The sequence below is a fragment of the Trichoderma ghanense genome (assembly GCF_004382785.1).
Source record: "Trichoderma ghanense strain CCMA-1212 chromosome Unknown scaffold_8, whole genome shotgun sequence".
Taxonomy (NCBI): Eukaryota; Fungi; Ascomycota; class Sordariomycetes; order Hypocreales; family Hypocreaceae; genus Trichoderma; species Trichoderma ghanense.
Window position 1 is genome coordinate 361,802 of NW_027395671.1, and position 22,665 is coordinate 384,466.

The following is a 22,665-nucleotide window of genomic DNA, read 5'->3' on the forward strand; positions in this document are numbered from 1 at the left end:
TTCAGACGTTTACTTTATAAGTGATGTACTAAATATCTCTCTTAGATCCTTCCATGTACCTAGGATTCAAGTTCCATATTTCCATTCATTGTTCAAATCAACTCATATATAACACCATGCCCTTTCCATCACACACAACCATCCCCAGGCCTCAACAACAACCACCCCCTAAAGCCCACTATCAATCTGCTCCGGAATATTCGTATTCGTCCACCCTCCCCACTGCCTGCACGTCTCCGCGACAACATGCGGGATCCTCAGCCGCCGCACCTCGTCCGGCGCCGTCAGGAACTGCGTAAACAGGCCCGCCGACGCATGCCACGCGATGTGGCAGTGGAACGGCCACACCCCCGGGTTGCTCGCCGCGTCAAACTGCATCACCACGTGCCCGCCCGCGCGGACCATGAAGACGTCGCGGCGCTGCGGGTTGGACGGCCGGATGATGCTCTTGCCGTCCCATTCGCCCCAGCCTTCGTGGAGGATGTACATGTTGAAGCCGTGGAGGTGCATAGGGTGCCTTTTTTTTTTTTCCCCGGTAGGGTTTGTCAGTCTAGATGGACAACTTGAGTATGAAAAGGGGGGGAAAGGGGTGTTGCTTACGGAGCACCTGAATAGTTGATGACATTCACCCGGACGCTCTTTGCATTGCCGGTGTTTCTCACACTCCACTGCGGTTCGAAAGTGTGGTTTCCGAGATTGCTCAGCAGCAAAGTCGGGCTGTTGAAGTTGCCCCTGAACGAAACCCCATCCATCCGCCAGAGACTGTGGCCCGTCTCGTTCACGAAGTGACCCAGCTCCATGTCGATGGTGAGATCCGGCTGCGGAAGAGGGAGCTTCATGACAGGCACCGTCACCCACAAGTCATCATTCGCACAGGTCCCCGGATCAGGGACATCCCACGGCGTAGACTGGGGTGCTGTCTCCGTATCTGCGCCGTCGTAGTAGATTGCCGCGAGGGCGTTTGGCTGACTGGCAAACGAGCATGTGCTGATGTTGCTGCGCATCCAGTAGGCGTCGAGGTCGCCGTCTGCTTTGACGAGAACGTCGCTGCGTTGACCGACACCAAGCTTAACGACTTCGGTCTCATAGGGCTCGACGTCGACAAAGTCGTTTGCAATGACGGTCATTTTGTGGCCGTCGATGGAGAAGCGCTGGTGGCCGGCTGCCCCAGTGTTGATGAGCCGAAGGAGGTGCGTCTTGCCGCGCTGGAACCTGAACTTTGAAATGCCCGCGTTGTTGGTGCACGGCGTGTCATCCGTGACTTGCGAGCAGTCGAAGAACATCTTTCCGTTGATCAGATTGTTGTCCGAAGGGAAAAAGCTCGCTCCCGGTTCGGTACTCATCGTCTTCTCCACCAGATCAAAGTACTCGTCGTGATACCAGTCAGACAGCATCACAGGACCGACATCGACATCGTAGTCCTTCGACTTTGGCCCATGGACCACCAGAGGGCCTACGAGGCCGCCCGCATACTGCGCAGAGTAGTGCGAGTGATACCACGTAGTCCCATACAGCGACGCCGTAAACTGATACGTGAAGCTCTTCCCCGGCGCCACGGGACACTGCGTCACCGCGGGCGCGCCATCGTCCCAGGGCGTTCCCTGCTGGAGGAACCCGTGCCAGTGCAGCGCCGTGCCTTCTTCCGGACCCGTGATGTTGTTGTGCAGAGTCACTTGGATGGTGTCACCCCAGTTGGCCTCGATCAGGGGGCCGGGAAAGGCGCCGTTGACCAGGAGGACGTTGCGCTGGTATCCGTCGGGGGCGATGACGCCACGGCTGATGGTGAAGTCGTAGGCCCGTATGACGCCCGTGTTCGGTCGCGTTTGGTAGTAGTTGGTGTTGATGCCGAGGTGGCTCCACGGATAGCCATTAGGGGTCGGGTTATTGCTGAGGAAATCAGGGAGGAATGGAGCAGTCAAGGCTCCCAGAACAGAGAGTCTACGGAGACTGTCAGAAACGGCTTCCTCAAAGTTCAAGGGGTAAGTGAGTTGAAAATCCTACCCGTTGGTTTGTTTCTGAGACAGTTTGCAACTGGCGGCAGAGACATCTCTTTTCGACCGTTGGCGGCTAGAAAAAGCCCCCATGATGGCCGTTTCTGTTGTTCGAGAACCACGTCGAAGACGACTCTCATATCAGGCATATCCACAAAAACACATTCCATCTCCCCCCTTATATACAGGTAGTATGTGTACGCACATACACATGGAAGACAGCTCCAAAGAATCGGTCATTGAAACGTCCCCTTTTACGTCTTCGGCGTCGAGCAACCCCGTCATGCAAGCCATCCTCGCCGGTCCAGAGCCCGGGAACGGCCAACACGATTGCACACACCCCCCCCCCCTTGGCCACGCTTGGCGGAAAACAGAATCCCCAGCCTCCATCCGGAACAGCCACTGGTCGAGGGCATTCAGCCCCAGCCATCTCGGAGGCTTTCTTTGCAGCACAAGGATATTTGAGGCTTCTCGTATAGAACGGAAAAGGTGCAGTCAATAATATCGGATGCAAGCCAAGCTGGACAGGCGCATGATATGCAGGACACGGGCTGGGCCACATGAATATCCAGGTATCGGTCATCGATTGTGATATCGCCGATGCTCGATCCCGATCCACATGAGACACTGCCGGTTCCAGCAAGAGATCGAGGCGGCTTGAAGCAGCTCAAAGCAGCACGTATTCGTAGATAGTACATGTATCGGGCGCCAGGACTATGGATGGACAGTGCCTATTGCCGAGATCCCGCGAAAGGGTTGCCCATGCAGTAGTAGCTGTAATCAGAGCGATTCCCAGCAGTCAAGGAGGGTTTCTCCGAAATAGCACGGTTCTTGACGCAGTATGCATTGTCTCAACCGCCCCTTGGCAGCTTTGACGCAGCAAAAGCACATGGAACCTCGGCTCTGAATCCATAGCCAGCAGACTCTGACAAGACGAAAAGGTGCCTGGCAGAGTTACACATAACACGAGGGAGGGCGGAGGAACATAGACAAAGGACTGGACAGCCAATAGCCTTGGCTCACTGCTCCAACACTGGCGGCATCATGCTCCTTGGGAGTCATGCCTGGTGGTGCATTTGAACAAAGCCACCAAGACACAGCCAGCGTTGGGGCTGTCATGATTGAACTTGATGAGCTTCCAGCTTCGAATAGGCCCAGAACCTTGTCGTTGCCACATCCATCTCAAAGAAATATTGGTAACACCGAGAAAATACGAAAGTATTCCGTAATGCCACAATGGCCCCAACATCATGCGAGCAGCCAGGGTGCTGCGTCCAGGTAAGGGAATCTTAAAATGAATCGTTACACGAATGCTCATTTCTTCCCGAAGTTGGACGAGGCTGGGAAGGAAGCATTTGGCATGTCTCGTGCCTTGACTCTTTTCGATGGGCTTGGAAAGGTATTGGATCGAAATTCATCAGGGCCTGGTGTGTCCAGCTTGAATCGCATATCATCCGGTCGGGCTTTCGCCTTATCTCGAATACAGGAATCAAGACGGTGATTGTGATTATATTGGCTCCTCCCATGCGGAGAAGTGCGGCGGCAGTTCCCGAGGCTTGCAGAAGGCGTGTAGCATGACCAGTTGTCGAGACCCCAATTCACACTTGCAATGCGGCCCCCAGAGGTAATCCTTTTCGTCGTACAGAAGCGGCTGACAACGCGATAGTTGAACTATATCGGACAGATAGTGAGAGTGGTAGCGTCGCCCATCAGCTCCATAGAATGATTGAAAACACGAGCTTCGTATTGAACCAGGAGTATTCACACGGACGAGTTCAGCAAAAACATCATGAGGACTCGTTTGCTGCAAGCCGGTAATGACCCACATCCGGAGCTGTGAAGTATATCACCCCCTATTTGAGTGTCGAGTTCACGTTCTGCGTTGATCAGAGCACAAGCGAGATAGGACAGACTGATACAGGGGAAACAGTGATGATAGCTTATTCGTAGCCATGGAGATTGAGCAGTTGGTGCTCTTGCATACCTGCTAGGAACACCAGATAGTAATTCCCCTGCTGCACACAATCGTGAGACCAGACCTCCAGTCACATAGATAGATAATGTACAAGACATGAATCGCATGAATGTTCGATCGGAGATGTCGGTTGGTTTGTTCTTATTTTACAGGGCAGTCAATTCGGGCCACCGAAACGTGCATACTGCGACTGGCGATCGGCATTCGGTGTAGTTCGTCATTCGTTATTGTGTGTCTTCATTCGTCTCGCTTCCAAGCAGGGTTCGCTCTCAGCACTATCGGCCGTCGCTGCGCTCGCATGTACAGCTCGTGTAGCTTGGGGTCGGCATCTGATCGGATGACGCTGCCAACTCCCATGAAGAACCTGCGACGACTCTGTCAGCATCAAGTTGGATCAGATGGGCTTCAGGATAGACGAACCCAAAGGTTGCGCCAGATGCGCCCATGTACTGGCCCAGAGTCCGCATAATGCCCTGCTGTCCAGCACCATATCGGAAGATGTTAACAGTGCCTATCAAGGTGTCAGCTAATCAGCCCATGGCCGAAGGGTGAATCCGTCCCAAGCCCTACCAAAGATGAATCCCATAATCACACCGACAGCTGCGAGACGTCAGTTTACGCCCAACCCGAACCATAGGTGCTGGAGAAGCCTTTACATCCGCCCATCATGGCGCCCATTTTGACTGTCGACTTATTGTTAGCGAAATTACAGCCCCTCGCAGTGATTCAATTCCGTACGTTTGTCAAACGTGGACGGGGCCTGCTGGCCACCGTGGTGAATCGGCGCAACAGGAGGCATCGTGAACAGCCGGATTCAAGGCAATGCGCAAGAAGCGTTGGAGGTTGAGTTTGCCTTTGCCTTTGCCTTTGCTTTCTCAAGCTCCAAAGAGTGTAAGTGCCTTGGATCGGCTCCATGCCTGGCTCCAGCGGACGAAGCCGCGCGCGATGTGATTGGCTGCGGGTCAGCTCCGACGGCAACGGGAAAAGGTTGATGCGGCGCATTCTCACCATCACTAGCGCCCCCCACAGTGCGCGTCCAGCGGCTGCCCGCAAGCGAGATACTGTCATAACGCATCACGTGAAGCCAGGTCATGAGCCGATTCAGGGCCCCATACGGCCCATATGGACAGACGGGGCTGGCAGAGATGGGGAGAGCAATGGCCTGGGAGCACCAGATCAGCGTTTGCAAAAGCGCTCGCGAAGCATGTCAGAGCCCGTCTCGAGGCCGCGTTGTGGCAGCCGAGCGACCAGACACTGACAGACACCGAGAACAGGCCAGACGGCGTGCACTGTATCGTTTGGCCCCCCAAGCGTTTCGACGCCGCCTAGCCCAGCGCTTAGCGGGCTAGCAGAGACAGGACAAGATCCCCCAAGCAACACCTCGCAGCAAGCAAGCAGCCTCCCAGCCCGAGCTTCACCAGGCTCGCCAGCGACAGTGTGGAATCGCCCAGGATTGCGCGCTTCCATCATTTCACGGTATGTTTCACATCTGAGCCCAGCGCCCTTGAGCCGGTCCGGGGCCAGGGGGCCTCGACCCCAGCCTCGCTTGGTCGTGCCATGCCATCCCCCAATTGGTGCTCGACAAAGGAGCCACATCACAGCAACAACACTGCTGACGATTTTGTGTATGGGCAGCACGCTGACCACGATCCGAGTCCGAACAGTCTCTGCGACTCTCATCCCGATCGCAAGCGATAGACCCGTTTGACATCGACGCCGCATCGAGAGCAATTTCGATTTCTTTGAGTGTTTCGATTGCCGCACGCGTGGCCTTGTTTTTTTCCCTTTTCCTCGTTTCCTTCCCTCAGCGGGCGGTGGTGGTTGGCAGACTCGCAAACGCCCTTGTGTGTACCCACGCGTTTTATCGACATCAACCGACTGCCTGCTCCGTTAGCGACGGGAATTCTGCGCTGGACAGAGTTCCTTCCACGGCTTCTCTTCCCATCGAGCAGGGCAAAGCATCCACGACGAAGCCTCACTCATGACTGCCGTCGCGAATCCTCCAACCTTTGCGCAAATTTCCCGGCCGCCATGGGCTACTATTAACGGCAACAACCAGATGAATTCAGAGGATGTCAGAGGCATGTTCATGAACCGCAAGAGTATTTCGCGAAGCAACTCGTCCTCGTCCATCGCCTCCAACGCCTCTAATACGACTGTTGCGACGAATGGCTCCCACTCCAACGCCACATCGCTGTCATCAGCTTCGGATTTGAGCCAGTGGTCGAATGGCAGCGCAAACAGAAAGAGGCCTCAACCGAAGAACCCTTGGCCAGCTGGTAAAGGAGACGCGCAGTCCGACTTTTCGAGGCTTCCCCAAGGACGACCCAACGGCATGATGCCTCACGTCACCATGCAGCAAGGCGGACCGGGACAGCCTCAGATGGGACCCCAGGGCATGGTGCGACCCATGGGGCCCAACGAGCAGCATTTCCCTCCCGGCCAGCCCATGCTCTATCTGCTGTCTCTGAACGGTACCTTTGAGCGCAAGACGATTGCCGTGCCCTTTGCGCCCGATTCCATACGGATCGGCCGACAGACGAATCAGAAGACGGTGCCGACAGCTACGAATGGCTTCTTCGATAGTAAAGTGCTGTCACGGCAGCATGCGGAAATTTTCGCCGAGCGAAATGGAAAAATCTACATCCGAGACGTCAAGTCGTCCAACGGCACCTTTGTCAACGGCACCCGACTCTCCCAGGAGAATCGCGAGTCTGAACCCCACGAACTTCAGACTGCCGACCATCTCGAGCTAGGCATTGATATCGTCAGCGAAGATCAGAAGACGGTGGTACACCACAAGGTGGCCGCGAAAATCGAGCACGCGGGCTTCTTGAATACGACAAACAACGTTTTGGATATGAACTTTGGAGACCTCGACCCTGCCAACAACGCGATGATGATCCCGGCTGGAGTGCAGATGCGAGGCCGGGCTGGAAGTAACATGTCCATGGGCAATAATGGCCGCATGATGGTTAACGGCGGTACTATGAATGGCCATATGAATGGCATGGCGCAACAACGCCCCTTTTTCTTGACACCCATTGCTACGGATCAGATCCTGAAGCGTCTTGCTGTGAGCACTACCCTCCGCCCCCATTTTGTCCTTTGTTCTCCTTTGCATCCACTAACGCATCCTTCAGAATGAGATGAGGAGCGCCAAACTCCAGGCTCAGGACCTGAACCGCACGAGCCAGTTCATCAACACTCTCCTATCTAAAGACGACTTGAAGGACGTTGAGAAACTCGACGTCTCGGAAGCGCCGAAGCCTCAGACCATGGTCAACGGCAACCTTTCCTTCCGATCAGATCCAAAGGCGCGCTTCTCCGATCCTCCTGCGCCACCGCCCCAACAGCCTCTTCCCGAAAAGCCAGATGTGCCCTCTCTCAAGCGAGGTGCCTCGGATAGACCCAAGTTGGACTCGGCAACCTCGTCTCCGATTCGTCAGGAAAACCTGAGCCAAATCATCCAGCTTACTGAAGCACTTAATAATGCGAAGCGAGATATTGATACCCAGACGGCGCGTATGCGAGAGTTGGAGCTGATGCTTCAGAAGGAGCGGGAAGCGCGCGAGTTGGCAGAAGAGCTGGCACGGCGCCTCGAGGAGTCGGCCAACAATATCCGGGTTAATGGCGTGCAGTCGCACGAAGGGCACCACGAAGCTCAGGTACCAACACAGGAGGAGGCCAATGACGCAGACGAGACGGAGACGGTGCTGGCAGAGGCGGAGGAGATACCCCAGGCGGACAAGGTGGCGCAGGAGACTGCAGCAGCATTACAGTCTCGCATCGACACCATGGATGAGCAGATGCGGGAGCTGAGGATGCAGATGGAGCAGTGGAGGGCCCGATGCGAGACTGCCGAAGCGGAGCGCGACTCGGGCAGGAAAACCCTCGAAGAGATGGTCATCCAACTCCGGGAGGAGGAGGCCAAGCGGGTCGCGGCCGAGGAACGACGACGATCTCGCTCAAGGGCACGCCGCGCTGAGCGAGACGAAGCGGCAGAAAAGGCCACCACTGCTGCTTCCCCCATCCCTGAAGCCGCTCAGCCGGCACCTAAGCAGGAAAGATCTGCTACGACTTCCGACGAGGACGCGGCAGACGTCCCTTCTCTGTCGAGGGCCAATACGATTACGCCTCAGGCCTCGCCGAGGGGAGGCCCTCTGGCTAGCCAGCACCTTCGCGCTGGCATCCCATACGCCTCGATGATTGGCGTGGTTCTGCTTGGCATGGGGCTGATGGCGTACATGAATGGATGGCAGTCGTCGCCGCCTCACGCTGCCGAGTGATGAATTCCGAGTCTATACAAGCGTTCTATTTGCATTCCCACTTTTACGATGCAGGTTTTCCTACTTTATTTCCCAATGCTTGGCCTTGGGCAGCACAGCATAGCACACGACATCAACACTTCATCTGTATCCAACGATGACGAGAAAATGGAGGCGATCATGAGCAGCAAACAGCACACCCCAAAAGAATTGGTCTTTGTCTTTTACTTCTTTTACTTTTCTTTTCGAGTTTCATTTGTGGTATTATAGGGCTAAGCATCTTGCTTTTGTACCAACGACAACACTTTGATTTCCTTTTTGTTCTCCACCATACCTTCCTTCCAACGTGAAGATTTTTCTTTTGCTTTTTTTGTCAGACGGAGATTGAGCTGTGTAAGCGCATGGGTTTTGGAGATTTGATGTTGTTCGCGAGGAATTGCGATCGACACGTTTGAGAGACTGGCTCGATGCGGAATGAGAGAAAGCGAGTTAGTCAACTTCTCAGCAAAGAGGCACGCAATGCTTCCTTATTTACTTCTTTTCTTTACCAGATTTGGGTTGCATAGTATGCGGTCGAAATGGGGGGGACATAATATCAGAACGTACCGTTTGCTTTGATGTTGGCTTTGAGCCTTGTATGAACGAACAATGCAGACCTGCAATATGGATGCGTTATGAAGGGACGATTCAGATGATACGGCTGGTTTTTGCAAGGTTGTGATTTCGAGTTTTGATAGCTGCTACCAGGCACAGAGATGGGATACACTCCTTCCTACTGTCTATCAAGTCATTTTCATTTCTGCTTTCTTGGTATGTTATCTCATGATATGATTCCGTCAGAACTGCAGACTGTAGTAACCAGAAACTACAAACAAACCATGGGCTCTGCAACAGTGTGTGCTTGAAGCTTGAAGCTACAGGTAGCTGCAGGTCGGCGAGCGGGAAGCGGCCCCACCAAAATCGGGGACTCTGGGAAAAGCATCGGGCCGATCAGCCACAATCATGCGATGCTTTTGAGACTTGGCTATTGAACTGACGTTTCCATGTTCACGGTCGTATAGCGGAACGATTGATGGACACTGACGAAGTGCTCTCTATGCCGCCACTTTGAGCTGCAGTTGCCTCAGCAAGCGCGATCGATCCAGAGCTCCGACAGAGACTATCGAGAGAACGAATCGAGAGAGAGAAGCAATCGCGTTATAGACCGAGGGACGGCGACTGAGACTCTGTGCAAACGCAATCACAATCACAGTCATAGCCACAAGTGGTCACAGACGCAAGTCGCAGCCACGATGCCGACGTTCCAGAACAAGACGTTCCGCTCCTCGGCCGATGCCAACAAGCTCGGCATGCGATACCGAGCCCTCATGAGCAAGCACCCGTTCCTCACCTTCGGGCTGCCCTTCATCGCCGTCATCGTCGCCGGCTCGTTCGTCCTCACTCCCGCCACGGCGATCCGATACGAGAAGCACGACCGCAAGGTGCGCCAGATGACCAAGGAGGAGGAGCTGAATGTGAGGAGGGCGGCGCGCAAGGTGGACATGAAGGAGGAGTACTATGTGAGTCTTGCTTTTGTCACCTACCAATTCCTCAATCCCATCTACCTATGCGGGGGGGCGTGGAATAGTATGCAGGGAAATCGAGAGAAAGATGGAAATCGGGCTTTTTTGGAGGCTTGTGAGGCTAACGCAGGATGCTTGTAGCGACTTGCCGGGAGGGACCTGGACAATTGGGAGCAGAAGCGGGTTGAGAGGCTGCCCGGCGAGAGCGACGGGATTTTGTAAAGAAAAGAGGCTGGCTGAGACAGTTTTGCTGTTTTTGACTCGGATGATCGCATTGCGTGATTTATTTTTCCCCGTTTGTTCTTCCAGGACGAGACACGGGGTTGTGAAGGGACGGGCATGCGGTGCAACGCCATTGCTGACCGCTACACGAGAAAATCGAAATTCTCATTACGCACACAGTTGCGGGACAAGGGGGGGGGAGGGGAGGAAGCAAAACAAACAAACAAACAAACAAACAAAGGATGGCGGGAGCCTCGTCGATTGATTGGATACCGGGAGGCTGGGTTGCCGGAGTTCAGCTGAAACCTTCTTTCTTGGCATCATTTACCATCTTTACTCTATCGTCCCTGCTTCCATCGGGCTGCCTCCGCTCTCAGCCCTACTCAGCTACGCCACAATCTCTTGGACTCGAATACCACCGATTTGGTATGCGAGGGGAAGGGAAAAGTCATTTCACTTCAACGCGGAATGAAGTTGGCATTGCCCGCCATGGATGAGTCTAGCATCGACAGTCGCCGACTTCAGTTACTAGCACATCTTTCTTTCCGATCCAAGCAGACTACGCGCGGCTCCGGACTTGACGGCGCCTCGGATTCGCTGCAAGGGGCCAGAAAACTACCAGGAGTGTCCAGGGCAAAGAGACACCTGTCACATGAACCGCGGTGTTGGTATCGTCCTCACATGGGTGAACCCTGCGGTTTGGAACGGAACAAATATCTTGTACGCCCTACATCCCAGCGTTCGAAGAACATCGGACTCTGTCAAATCAGAAGGACGCAAAGCTGGGAGCATCCTACAGAGCACAAACATGTACGAAGCACGCCACGGGCTGTCAGCCTAATGCATGCAGGGCGCCTCAGGAACTGCAAGGAAACCCTCCAAGGTACCGAATTGCGCATCTTGTTTCCATCATCGACTTTAGCTGAGTCTTCTGGGGAGGGGTGTATGTACGGAAAGGCTAGAACTCGGAACCAGCACCTACTTAGTGGCATGATTTATAGCCAGGGGGCCATTTCAATACTCGGAAGCAAAAGAAGGGTCTGATGTTTCTGTGTCGCCAGCTTCTTTTTCAAAAACAGGCAAATAAACATGTCTTCTAGACCTTAGCGTGACACGCCAGTTGGGTGCTCATCGGGACAAGGCCCTGTCAGTCGGGTTGAATGGATGAAAAGGGGAACACACACACACACACACACACACACACATTCACACACCACTTTCTTTGCATTTGCGGGCGCCGATTGTGACAAGGTCGACTCCATACTAGACCCAGCCTGGATAGCATCGCACACACACACACATACACACGTAGTAGGCACATATGAAAGGAGAGAGAGATGTGAATGCAAAGGCTGATGGATGACAGGTACCAAGGGTCTTTGTTGTCGGGAAGAGCGACTTGGATGACTTTTTGCTGACCATGGGATGCAGGGGAGACAGGGCGTGCCGTACCGTCTAGGGGAGAGGATGCGGGAATGGTGAGTGATGGATGATGGATGATGGTGTGCTTTTCTTGAGGACCGGTAGAGGTTGCAAGGAGGCTTGTTGAACTTGATGGCTTGGTTTCTCTTGGGGGGGATTGGGATTGGATGGGATGGGAGGAGTGTCAGCCCGGTGATGAGGTATACAGCTGTTGGAAATTCGGTATGACCACCAGCAGTGTGAGCAATCCTCCATCCATCTATCCATCATCCAATCCATCCATTCAGACCAAGCGTGCAAGAAAAGGGAAAAAAAAAAAAAAAAAAAAAAAAAAAAAAAAAAAAAAAAAAAGCGAAACACTCCAACAAGACGACTAAATACATACAAACGTATCCGAGAGACACAACACAGAGACCCAAAAAAAGTCCCAAGTCTTTTTTCCCCTTGGCACGCCAAGTACTAAGCGAGCAAAGACGAAACCAAACTGTCGGGTCTTTCTCCCTCTCTCTTTTTTATCTCTGCAAGCTGTACTCTTGTCATCTGCAATGTAACCTGTAAGATGCTGTACTCCGCAACTCAAATCGTATGATGGGCAGGGTACTTACAGCAATTTGCCTGATTTGTTGCCAAGTCCACTTTTGTATGAATTGAGTCTTCTTTGGGGTCTTGTTTTTGGTTGCTTTGTGTGAGGGTGAGGTGTTTTGGGGTTGTGGCTTGTCTGAGTCTGGGTTTTTATTTGTTTGGGCTTCAAAGTATGCACACTGAATATTCCGTCTTTTTGTGGGAGGAGAAAGAGGAGGATGTGTGGCTTGCTGAGAAAGGGGGACCTCGAGAACGTGAATCCTGCCACTATTCGAAATAATTCCTCAGAAGAACGATGTATCGCAGTTTGTCTAGGTAGGTAGGTAGACAACTCGCATCTCATCTCTTACCGGACAGCAGCAGAATGAAAACAGCTTATTCGTGATGACACGATATGATACCCCAGCCGTCGGAACGAACTGCTCATTCGTTCAAACACCCGAATACACAAACCAGCATCCTATTATAAACTCCATCTATATCACGATCCGCAATCAATCAAACCAATATCCAAAGTGCTTGTGTTCCCTAGGTCAAACAGCAGCAAGTCCCCCTGCCACCAGCCTCGCTCAGCTGCCCTGTGAGCCCAGCGCTTGCTTACATCCCAATCCCATCCATCTAGGCAAAACGCCACAAACAGTATTTGCAATTCTCGGCCCCCAGGGCTGCCATGCGATTTACAGGGTATATCCATACAATCAATACACAGATCACGGTTCGGGCGCTCCTCAGCTGCTATGGTCCTGGGTAAAGGACAAGCATCCCCCTGGAGCCAAATCAAGTAATCAAGAGGATGACTTCGAATCCAATTGTTCTCATGAATATGACCCTCGCATCCCTATCAGACAATTGATCACCCCGTCAGCAGCCCTAACCGCAAAGCACAGCTCGCATCGCCGTGCAGCATGTCATTCGCAAACTCGCGGAGAAGCCTAGATTAGCTCTAGGGTATCATATCAGAAGCATGTCCATGTTAGGACCCTAGAGTATGGGCTCATAATCAACGCCAAAAAGATACAATTGCTTGACCTCAGCAATCATAGAAGGGAAAAGAGCTTGGAGCATCGGCTGTTAGGATGCCGTATCTGTTTTTGCTTATTGATCCCGTCTTTAGTGGTTGGCACAGTGGCAATCGATGAGACGGATTGTTTATGAACGGCTCAAACCACCTATAGACGGCTTGCCATAGTCCATCAAAGGTCGCCCGGATCATTGAGGTTTAGGCATCCTATCACACAAAGTAAGATTAGACGAAGGCATCACATTGAATCCGCCCATCACCCTTCAGAACCATCAGCACGTGTCCTGTCACTTCGGAAAAGGGCTCTGGTCTGCTCCTTGATCTGTCATCAGCAATCAGCAATCAGCGGCACAGCAGTAAGCGTCTCGACCTGCGCCTAGTGCCTCGACCAGAGCACAAAGAGTGCTAGCTTCCAACGGGACGATTGCGGCACGCCTTGCGGGCGCTCATTCGGCTTCGGGAGAACCAGGCAGATAGGGCAGACAATTTCTCACAGGCCTGTGGAGCATCGCGACAGCGGGCGGTGGAATGAAAGTTGCGCGCCGCGGGAGCAGCGGCTCAAACCCCCATAGGCGCTCCTTTCGATATCATGCCAGCGCTGGTGTCGGATCATCAGGACGGGGCGGATCCGTCTGAGCCTTGTGGTCCCTTTCATAGGACGCTCCGCACATGCATGGGGAGAGATTCCTCGTCTGTCCGTGTCGTACATCGTCAGCAGTAGATAAGCGGAGACCAACCAACACTGCGGATAACGGAGTTGAATCTTGATAGACTGCGCAGATTGCTTACCATGGCCGTGGAAGCGACGGGAAGCATCATAGTCATGTAACGCAGGGAGGAGAATGCTAGCGCAGCCAAAGCCGTGACGACGACTGTGCATGTTAGTCTGCGACACTTCCCGTGCTAGAAGCGCAGACGGATAGGTGTGTGAAGACGGGACCATGGACTTGGGGATTTTGCCCCAACAGCAGCAAGGGCCAGCCAGCATGTCAATAACCCAGACCTGGGCCATATTCGCACATACCCTCATTGTTTGATGAGAGATGCAAGGGTCGCAAAGGCCTTGGGGCTGGCCACGGAGCGCAGAGCAGACGACGGGCAAATGACCAAGTGATCAAGTGACGAGTCCGACAGCAGGGGAGCGACGTGGGCAGCAATCCCTTCAGTCCCGTGAGCTTGGAATTCTGCGCGTGTCCACAGACCTGGCGCCCCAGGCTGTCGGATCTTGCGAGGTGAGCTGGCTGGCATCCTCTAGAAGCGACCGACCCGTCCTGGTGATGTCGCCGATGGCGTTGGGCCTACGACACAAAAGTAAGGTATGCGCACGAGTACTTTTCGGTCGTGGTGGTTACCATTTGCAGGCACTTGTGCGAGCATTCGTACTGCCTCCCGCAATCGTGGCTGCGACCTTGTTAGGCGTGGCTTTCATGATGAGCGCCGCGACATTTGAGAATCCCGACAGAGGTCGGCGATATTGGCCAGGACGGCGCACCTTGTGCGCCGTCCGCATGATGTTGGTGGTCGCGCCTGTATGTCCGTCTGAAAGATGCAGACTCGTCGTCGAGCTTAAGCCCGGATCCTGGGTCCTGTCAAGCCCCCAGAAATGACACGGCGCTGTCATGCGACGCAACCAGGCTGCGGCTTGCAGTGCCACGGCAATCGGCCATGCATGCAGTTTGGGTGCCTGCAGCTCTAGCTTGCGCCGTACCTGCAGCCGGCGTCCTTGTGATCACACACATGCATATGCTAGCAGCAGTTCGGGGTAGGTTGGTAGCACTCCTTTCAAGATGGATGCACCACCAAGCGTGAGAGCTTTGCGCAACCTCCATCGGGCAAGGCGGCGAGGGGGCTGAAAGAGTATTGAAAAGCGCAATCTTAGGACATTGGCGTTGGGGGCCGCATCTTGCGTGTTGCTTGATGCGAAAGACAAAGCCCCAAGAAGCCATTCAGGTTGGTCGTGCAGGAGCCGGCCACCTGGTGCGCGGTGTTCGTTGCCTTGACTCGGTAGCTACCCAGTTGTTGGGTGCTTGTCTGCTGCAGCTGAACAACTGGGGTCATGAATAAGTGGAAGTCGTACCGTAGGTGCTTGCATGGTCACCGGAGGTCAATCCAACGCTACACCCCTGTCGCAGCCCAACTCTCGGCACAGTCGACGACGTCAAAGTGATCCAGAAGCTTCAGAGGGTCGAGTGGTGATGCCCTTACATCGAAGCCCTCCTTCGTAGAGGTGGTGTAATCACAGGAGTTGTCGCACTTGGAAAGGCCCGACGCGGGCGGCAGCTTGCGATGAGCCATGTCTCATGTTGCTGCTCTCCGGCCGCCAGGCTCGGGTTCCAAAGGTCGGCGACGCAGAAGACGCAAGGTTCAGTTGTGGTTCAAGGTGATCGCATAGTCCCAAGATTTGAATGATGCGCTATTGCGGTGTGCTTCCATGCTGCCAACACCAGGGCGACCAGCTCGACACTTGGGCGCCCACACCCCATCAGGATCCCAATTTCATGAGATTGACTGCGGCTGCAAGATGCTGGTGCGGCTGAGCTGTCAGTGATGCAGGTCTCGCTGCCAGAGTAGCAACAGAGAGGGGGTGCATGCATACGAAGTCGCACTCGGCAGAGATTGCAGCTTGCTGTCAAGATAGGCAGGCCCGTGCCATCCATTGCCCTCATTTGCTCCTCGCAGACCGTCCATCCCGGCTTGCTGATTGGCTCATTGTCCGAGGTCTTGGAGACCTGGTCAACCTGGTACAGCACCTTAGTTAGATGGAGGGGAAAACGTGGGGTTGTGAGGTGCTTCGTTTCTCCGAAAGGCCAAGGAATGCTGGCTTGCGGTGGTGCAACGCCGCTGTGAAACTGAGTCTCGGGATTTGTCAAGGTCTCGCCTACAATCAGCCCTTCGATCGGTGTGAGCACACCACTTGGCTGCACCGCAAACTCATTCCCCGCCAGCTTTTGAGTTTGGACAGCGCAGCCATGGTTCCTGAGAGGCATTGAGGGGAAGTCCGTCACGGCGAATGAGAAGGTCGTATGTCCAAGCCACAGGCCCCGACACCCTTGTCCTGCTGGAGTCGTTATCTAAGCGATCAGGCTGAGGCGCTGCGGGACGGAGTTTCTTTTGGCTCGCTTGCATCTAGCATTTCATGGCGTTGGAATGTCATGCCTTTCCTTCGACTAAGATGAAGAGCGGGAAAAAGGAACTTTGCGAGGGCGAACGAGTCCGGCGGAGATGGCGATTGGGCCATGGATGCAAGGCCAGATCTCCTGCCAAGACGCTGCGTCGGCTCTTCATGGATCGGTCTGGATTCTCAGCCTCGGACGATCCGATACTATCAGTGAGCTGTGAGAAGGCTGAAGCGGCCCTGTTTGCGCTATCGATGCCTGATTGCGAGATTGAAAGAGTTGATTTCTGTAGAGTCTTGGGCATTACCACACAAAGCAGGGAGGAGCTGCTCCGCGCTGCCCCATATCATCAAATACCCGTAGTATCTGGAGCGTATCTGGGGAGTATCTCGCTATCCTGCCGATCGCGTGAAACTGAGCGCAGTAGCGTATCCATGTGCTAGATGGATACTGAGCGCTACTTTAAACTAGCATACTCGGCAAGAGGCAGAGGGGAAGCGCTCCTGCCGCGATGCTGCTTCCAGTTTTGTAGCCTCGGGCATCTCCCACGCGACGAGATGGTGCTAACAACCTGAGATCGATGACTAAACCATCACCAGGCACAACCACAGCTCCCCTCCCCCATGCTGCCTTTTGCCACGATGGAATCATGGCTATCGTCCTCGCTATCTCGTGGTGGCTGCTAATGCCCTTAGGCCAGCCGCCGGTGCCGTGGCCAGCCGTCCAGTGCAGCTGACCGCAAAACTATCGCTGCGAAAAAAAGCAAGTCTCGTCACCTCATCACTGATAGCGCCGTCCGATTCACGCCGGTTCCTGAGCGATCGCTCCAGGCACGGCACAGACGAGAGACACACTACTTCGTAACGGGCTTGCCCTTCACGACGTCGGCTGGCAAGTTGGTACCTCGTCCGAGACACTACTGCAGGTCGCTTCGTGCGGAGGCCCTGCCAAGACATTGACACCACTCTGAAGAGCTTTTCGTCTGCTCCCTTGCATGGAGCGCCCAACGCTGTCGTCGCATCGCGCTCCAGGCCTGCTCAAGGCGCTCTACAGGTGTTCTGCGGGCTCTCTCGAAGGGGCGCTCAGCTTGGACACCGTGGCCCTGCTGTAATTGCTGCCTGCCAGGTAGCCCTTCATTTCGCAGGCCATGTCCCGTGCTGACTGTGATCCGAAGATGCTCTATCAGATACTGTTGCGAGTACGGACTACACCACGGCGGATCAGGCCCAGGAACAAAAGAGTCAAACGGCAATGGCGGGCGTTGAAACTGCGCTGGGCATGGGCACCTTTCGGCATGACGTCGACCCACGCAACCACTTTATGTATGTACAGTCCGGTACGGGTCGCTCACCACAAGGTTTTGGCAGCGTGAAGCCACCGGGGCCCCTGGTCTAGCCGACAATTCCTAGCACCAGGCGACCGGGGTTTCCTCAGCCCATGATTACGAGGTGTGGCCTTGGCTGGCTTGGCCGGGACTAAGAGGGCTCAGTTGGCTCGGAGGAGGACCAGGATGCTGGCGCAGGGCGACTTGTTTCGTTTTGTTTGATCGCCCCAATCATCGACGCCGCACGCTCACACACATGATGGGCAGCTTGGGGTAACTCATCATCGGTGCGTCGTTAGCTGCTGCCGCCGCACCGGGCCTCTGGAATTATCCAGAATGTTGTTGGAAGAGAGCCCGACGCAATGGACAAGACGGCAGCCACAATAGCACCGGTCGAGTTCAGGTCGGCGAAGTCCAAGCTTTCGGCATGGATGCATTCCTGTAGACGGATTCACAGCCATGAACCCCAGAGTTCAGGGAGGGATGTCTTGGTGGGAGTCATCACGACTCATCGGAGGCGTCCATGTGGAGAGGGACCATCCATGGTGCCGTAAGGCCTAGCAGGAACGTGCAAGACATGGCGAGCACTCGCAGGTACGTATTGTATGAGCGTGTTGCAGGACGAGAGCCGATCAAAGCCACCGCCCGGTCCAGGCTCCATCCGATGCCCATGCTTGCGACTCTCGAGGACTGGAATTAGTCCAACGACTCACACGCCCACCGAGGACTAATACTGGAACTGGTACACCCCCCCCCCCCTCTTGGCACGCCTCCGCACGCAGGCTAGCATCGTGAGGTCGACACATATATGGACGATGCCGTCTCGTCTCGGCAGCCCGGGAGTTCCTGCATCACGGCATCCTCCATCGTTACCCCTCCAAAGTTCAGCTCTGAGAGCAGTCAAAGCACCAGATCGGCGAGGATTTGGACTTGCAACGCTCGCCGGACTAATCAGCGTTCTCTGATCGCCTGCCACCTGTTTCGCCACCTCCTGCATTTGTGTGCCAGATACGCCATCGCACGCACGACTACATCATACACATCACATCCCCCTCCCTCTGCAACTTAGCTGGACCGATCGATCCGCCTTAGCTCTGCACGAGCGATTGAGTTTGCTCATACACTAGCATATTAATATCAACACCATCCGCCATTCGACGACCAGCTATTTTCTCATCCATAACTCAACGGACTTTGTCCACTCAATACACCCACTCACATATACATACACTTACACATACACACACGCGCGCGCGCGCTCACACTCGCGCTCACAACAAACCCACTCCCACACACCAAGCATCTATCCATCTACCATCGCCATCATGCCTCTCTTTAGTGGCCTTGGTTCGCGACGGGGTTCCAAACCCCGGGACCTGCACATCCGCAAGGTCTCCTTCTCAGGCTGCTCACTCGCTTCTACATCCGATCGGTCATTCTCCTCAGATTCATCAACTTCTACCATCCGCGGCCTCACTCCTCGCTTGGCCCCCAACAGCGGCACTGCTGCCAGCTTCGACTCTTTCTCTATTCACTCAGCCTCCCAGCCTCCCAAAAGGTTACACGACCGGCCTTTCATCTCAATCAACCAACATCACTACAATGCGGCGCCTACATTCTACGACAGCGAGGACACCGACAGCAGCGATCTCGAGGCTTCTGAGAGGGACTTTGATGGCGAGGACGAGGATCAGACCCAGTTCGTCATGGAGCTTCCTCATGCAAGTCCTGTGAACCACCACGACTATGAGGGTGACGAGCCTCGGGATTACTTCTTCATGCACATCAACCAGAGGCCTTCCCTACCCCGATCTCGCTGGTCAGAGTCCACCATTGCATCTGTCGAGTCACTGGATGATCTTACTCCCTCCACAAGCATGTCTGAGCCTGCTTCGTCAAGCGGCAAGGCAGATGCTGAACATGCTGAAGCCACAGGCGAGTCTACGCCTAGCACCACCACCTCCAACGCTGTCCCAAAGAGGCCGACTTTCAGGACCATCGACAGCTTTGAGGAGTATGTCAGGCGTGGAGGCTGGAAGCGAAGGGGCGTTGTCTTCCATCGCGACGACATGGACACATTCTAACTCGACAACGCATCACCATGACGACACTACATCAACATCATGTCGACATCGACTAGTATATTTTCTTCGCAGCACATACTTATCATTACCGGCGTTTTAATTGGAGAGAGCCGAATCATCAAACTACTTACGCTACACGCAAAACCTACTTGTCACTTTTCCTTTCTGTTGTGGGACTACATACGGGAGGGGTGTTATCGGGTACTTGGCGGCGGCCTCGGAACGTGGCCACATTTCAAAAGAAGCAACGCAACACTGCACTTCCATGTCATTATTTGATTCTGCGAATTCGGGACGAAGCGACGGCTGGGACGGAAATCGGTTCGCATTGGGATACCCAGGGGTGGTTGGTACGGAACTGCCACCATACGCTACACACTGTCTGTCATTTTGACTCTATTTTCTACTGTTTTACGTGTTTCCTTGCATCTACCTCAGCAAACCTTAGCCATAGCTACTTACATGGGCACAGCGCCTTCAATACCCAGCTCCATGACTCTTCTATCAATATCTACAGAGCATAAAACAACCATGACGCCGATCCCTGTGCGCAAAGTGACTAGAAAAATCTGTCTCGCGATCCCAACGGCCTGTTCAGCTGTTCTGGGCATCGTCATCGTCATCGCCTCCCTCCCCACACTCGGGGCCACGACGTGCCGAAAGTACGAGAGCCAAGCGTTGGCATGCAAGGTACCATCAGTCGGTTCAGGTACGAGCTGCCGAGCCACGCGATCCATATTGGCGCAGCTCGGCCCTGGCTAGCACTCTTTTTTTTTTTTTTTTCTCTCTCTTCTGGCATCGTGACCTGACTTGACATGGGAAAGGCTCGGCAAGACCGTCTGCAAGGGGCAGCTGTGGCCGGGGCCCGGGTCTGGTGGATAGGTAGGGCGGGTTATGCTGATGCTGGTGGTGCTATTAATATCGAGGTGTGGCAGGGGTGTGAAGGACGAGGAAGACGGGGGAGGGAAGAAGGAAGAGTGAAGGGGTTTTGAATTACGAGGAGGATGATGGGGCATTGGTTGGTTAGTTGGAGTCCTCTTGACGTTTGTATACTTGATCGGGATTCCGAGTTCGTTGGTGCGTAGACTGGAGATGTAAGTGAGGCGTCATGGCCTCGTCGTGCTCGTACACTTCAAGTTCCTATCGAGGCGTACCAGGCGTAACGGGTATCATAGCATCAAGGACCACATATCCGTGTCTTTTTTTTTTTTTTTTTTTTACACTTTTCTGCTCTCTGTTTATGCGAACATCGGCATTTGCCGGCTTGGCCAAGCAGGGGTCAATCGGCACACTTCTCGTTCATAGTGTCTGCGTATCCTCTCTCTCAAGCCGAATACGCTCTTCGTCTTGGCACGGCCCAAGGAGATCAAAGACAGATTCCATCATACGTCGGCCCTGGAAATGCTAAAACTCGGGTGCGATGCAGCCCGATCACCACGGATAAGATATTTCTTTTGGTTTTTGGTTTTTGCTTTCTCGGGATCGAAGCTTAGCAGCGTATCTTACATACCGTGAGACTGGGAGATGAGGGACATGGGGCAGCCAGCCCTTTTTCTTGCAGGGAAACTCGGGTTGTTGGGCTACTAGGGCAAGGTCCTTGCGATACTCTGCCAATGTAAGGTCTGTGTGTACGATCAATTTGGATGGGATGCTGGGGGTTACATCATCGGTGAGCCGTGTTGTTGGGACATGCAGTTGAGATCTAGATCCCTTCTCATTACCAAATTCTCCTCTTCGTACAAGCAGTCTGGTCTTTTTCCTTTTTTTGCTTCTACGCCCTGAAATGGGATGGAGCTTGTCAGGATTCCCTAGCATGGGAAAGCTACTTAGTATCCCCATTAATTAAGCAGTACCTGAGGAAAAAGAAAAAGAATGCAAAGATAAGGCAGGGTAAAAGCAAACAAAGAAGCGGTAGTAGTGAAAATTTTCCTTCTAGTGCCACGATCTCAGCTAAAGTAGTTCAATGGGCGATGCCGTGCCGGGTTCAAGGTCGAGATTTTTGTGTTAGTGCTTGCAGCTATCAAAAACTTTTTTCAGACCAACAGCTTGCGCCTCTCCGACTAAGCTGGAGATTGATGGGGGCACGGGCATCCAAACTACCGGAGAGTGGCACTGCCCTTTTTTTTCTTTTCTTTTTCTTTACTCGGTTCTCTTTTTCTTGTGCCTTTTTTGGACTTGTTTGCTGGTTTTGTGCTTGACGGGGATGTAGTGAGGATGATATAAGACCCATGAACCCCGAAGATGCTTCACAGAGACTTGCACGAGGTACCTTGTCAGATTTATGGGTTGAAGAGGGTCTGAGCTTGGTTGCAGGATTCCAGCAATCTGGTGGTTGGATCTGTATTCATGCATGGTTGTGTTATTACAAAGGTGAGCCTAGCTGATGCTTGTGCCAAGGACAGTCTGAGGCTCGGATTTGTTAGGGTAGGGTGGAACGCCGTTGGAATGAGGAGGATATGCTTGATGTGTAGAATCACGAGTCCAGAAAAGCTCGGGAGTGAGACATGGGGATGTAATAGTGCTGCTACCAAGGAAGGGACTAACTTTGTAGCTTTGTTGTCATCGGCTGAAGGAATCGGCCAGGCCGACGGAGGAGACGGAAGGGAATAGGGCTGGACGAGGCCGGCTTGACCGTGTGTGGGTTTTCCTTGTTCAAGGGCCAAAGGGAGCTTGTTCAGCGCATGCGATACGAAGGAGACGAGGTCCCTCAAATAATCGGGGTGCCCGTAGATGACAATGGCGCCTTTCGTAGTGCGCCGCTTTGCTCATGAAGCTGAGTGAGGGTTGTGTAATTCTGGCTCTTGCTCTTAGCGTGTAGGTAGGTCTAGGCTTTCGCCCTGGAAAGAAGTTGATGATCAGTCAACAAGCAATAGGGCGATAACTTTGCCCATTCGCCATTGATACTGATCATGGCTCAACAGTACGACTCACAGACGAGTATCACCGCTTTGACAAAGACGATGATGATAATGAGGTAATGCGGGTATAAAATGGCATCGACGATCCTATAAAGCAGAGTCTCAAGCACACAATGACTACTATCCACCAGGTCGAACGAACAACTACCGCTGTCTAACGTTCGGTCGAGATACTGCCCT

General features: G+C 53.8%; 9 protein-coding genes across 9 annotated transcripts; 4 read left to right on the plus strand and 5 right to left on the minus strand.

Annotated features, from left to right (window-relative positions):
• Positions 1-168: 168 nt before the first annotated feature.
• CCMA1212_006744 (Laccase-2) lies at positions 169-2,084 on the minus strand (the record flags this gene model as incomplete). The annotated part of the gene is made up of 3 exons (XM_073703946.1): positions 169-517; positions 601-1,938; positions 2,002-2,084. The coding sequence occupies 3 exons, from the start codon at positions 2,082-2,084 to the stop codon at positions 169-171; spliced, it is 1,770 nt and encodes a 589-aa protein (XP_073557297.1).
• Positions 2,085-4,203: 2,119 nt separating this feature from the next.
• CCMA1212_006745 (Protein MGR2) lies at positions 4,204-4,765 on the minus strand (the record flags this gene model as incomplete). Its single annotated transcript, XM_073703947.1, has 5 exons — positions 4,204-4,330; positions 4,387-4,477; positions 4,537-4,566; positions 4,623-4,649; positions 4,705-4,765. The coding sequence occupies 5 exons, from the start codon at positions 4,763-4,765 to the stop codon at positions 4,204-4,206; spliced, it is 336 nt and encodes a 111-aa protein (XP_073557296.1).
• Positions 4,766-5,947: 1,182 nt separating this feature from the next.
• Positions 5,948-8,255, plus strand: CCMA1212_006746 (uncharacterized protein; the record flags this gene model as incomplete). Its single annotated transcript, XM_073703948.1, has 2 exons — positions 5,948-7,042; positions 7,110-8,255. 2 exons carry the CDS (start codon positions 5,948-5,950, stop codon positions 8,253-8,255), a joined length of 2,241 nt encoding a protein of 746 aa, XP_073557299.1.
• A 1,271-nt stretch (positions 8,256-9,526) lies between these two features.
• CCMA1212_006747 (Cytochrome c oxidase assembly protein COX16) lies at positions 9,527-10,018 on the plus strand (the record flags this gene model as incomplete). Its single annotated transcript, XM_073703949.1, has 2 exons — positions 9,527-9,793; positions 9,938-10,018. The coding sequence occupies 2 exons, from the start codon at positions 9,527-9,529 to the stop codon at positions 10,016-10,018; spliced, it is 348 nt and encodes a 115-aa protein (XP_073557298.1).
• Positions 10,019-10,260: 242 nt separating this feature from the next.
• CCMA1212_006748 (uncharacterized protein) lies at positions 10,261-10,515 on the plus strand (the record flags this gene model as incomplete). The annotated part of the gene is made up of 1 exon (XM_073703950.1): positions 10,261-10,515. One exon carries the CDS (start codon positions 10,261-10,263, stop codon positions 10,513-10,515), a length of 255 nt encoding a protein of 84 aa, XP_073557301.1.
• Positions 10,516-13,630: 3,115 nt separating this feature from the next.
• CCMA1212_006749 (uncharacterized protein) lies at positions 13,631-14,553 on the minus strand (the record flags this gene model as incomplete). Its single annotated transcript, XM_073703951.1, has 4 exons — positions 13,631-13,785; positions 13,833-13,915; positions 14,246-14,341; positions 14,396-14,553. The coding sequence occupies 4 exons, from the start codon at positions 14,551-14,553 to the stop codon at positions 13,631-13,633; spliced, it is 492 nt and encodes a 163-aa protein (XP_073557300.1).
• Positions 14,554-15,158: 605 nt separating this feature from the next.
• Positions 15,159-15,338, minus strand: CCMA1212_006750 (uncharacterized protein; the record flags this gene model as incomplete). Its single annotated transcript, XM_073703952.1, has 1 exon — positions 15,159-15,338. One exon carries the CDS (start codon positions 15,336-15,338, stop codon positions 15,159-15,161), a length of 180 nt encoding a protein of 59 aa, XP_073557513.1.
• Positions 15,339-15,418: 80 nt separating this feature from the next.
• Positions 15,419-16,030, minus strand: CCMA1212_006751 (uncharacterized protein; the record flags this gene model as incomplete). The annotated part of the gene is made up of 1 exon (XM_073703953.1): positions 15,419-16,030. One exon carries the CDS (start codon positions 16,028-16,030, stop codon positions 15,419-15,421), a length of 612 nt encoding a protein of 203 aa, XP_073557514.1.
• Positions 16,031-18,808: 2,778 nt separating this feature from the next.
• Positions 18,809-19,567, plus strand: CCMA1212_006752 (uncharacterized protein; the record flags this gene model as incomplete). Its single annotated transcript, XM_073703954.1, has 1 exon — positions 18,809-19,567. One exon carries the CDS (start codon positions 18,809-18,811, stop codon positions 19,565-19,567), a length of 759 nt encoding a protein of 252 aa, XP_073557511.1.
• Between the last annotated feature and the right edge of the window lie 3,098 nt (positions 19,568-22,665).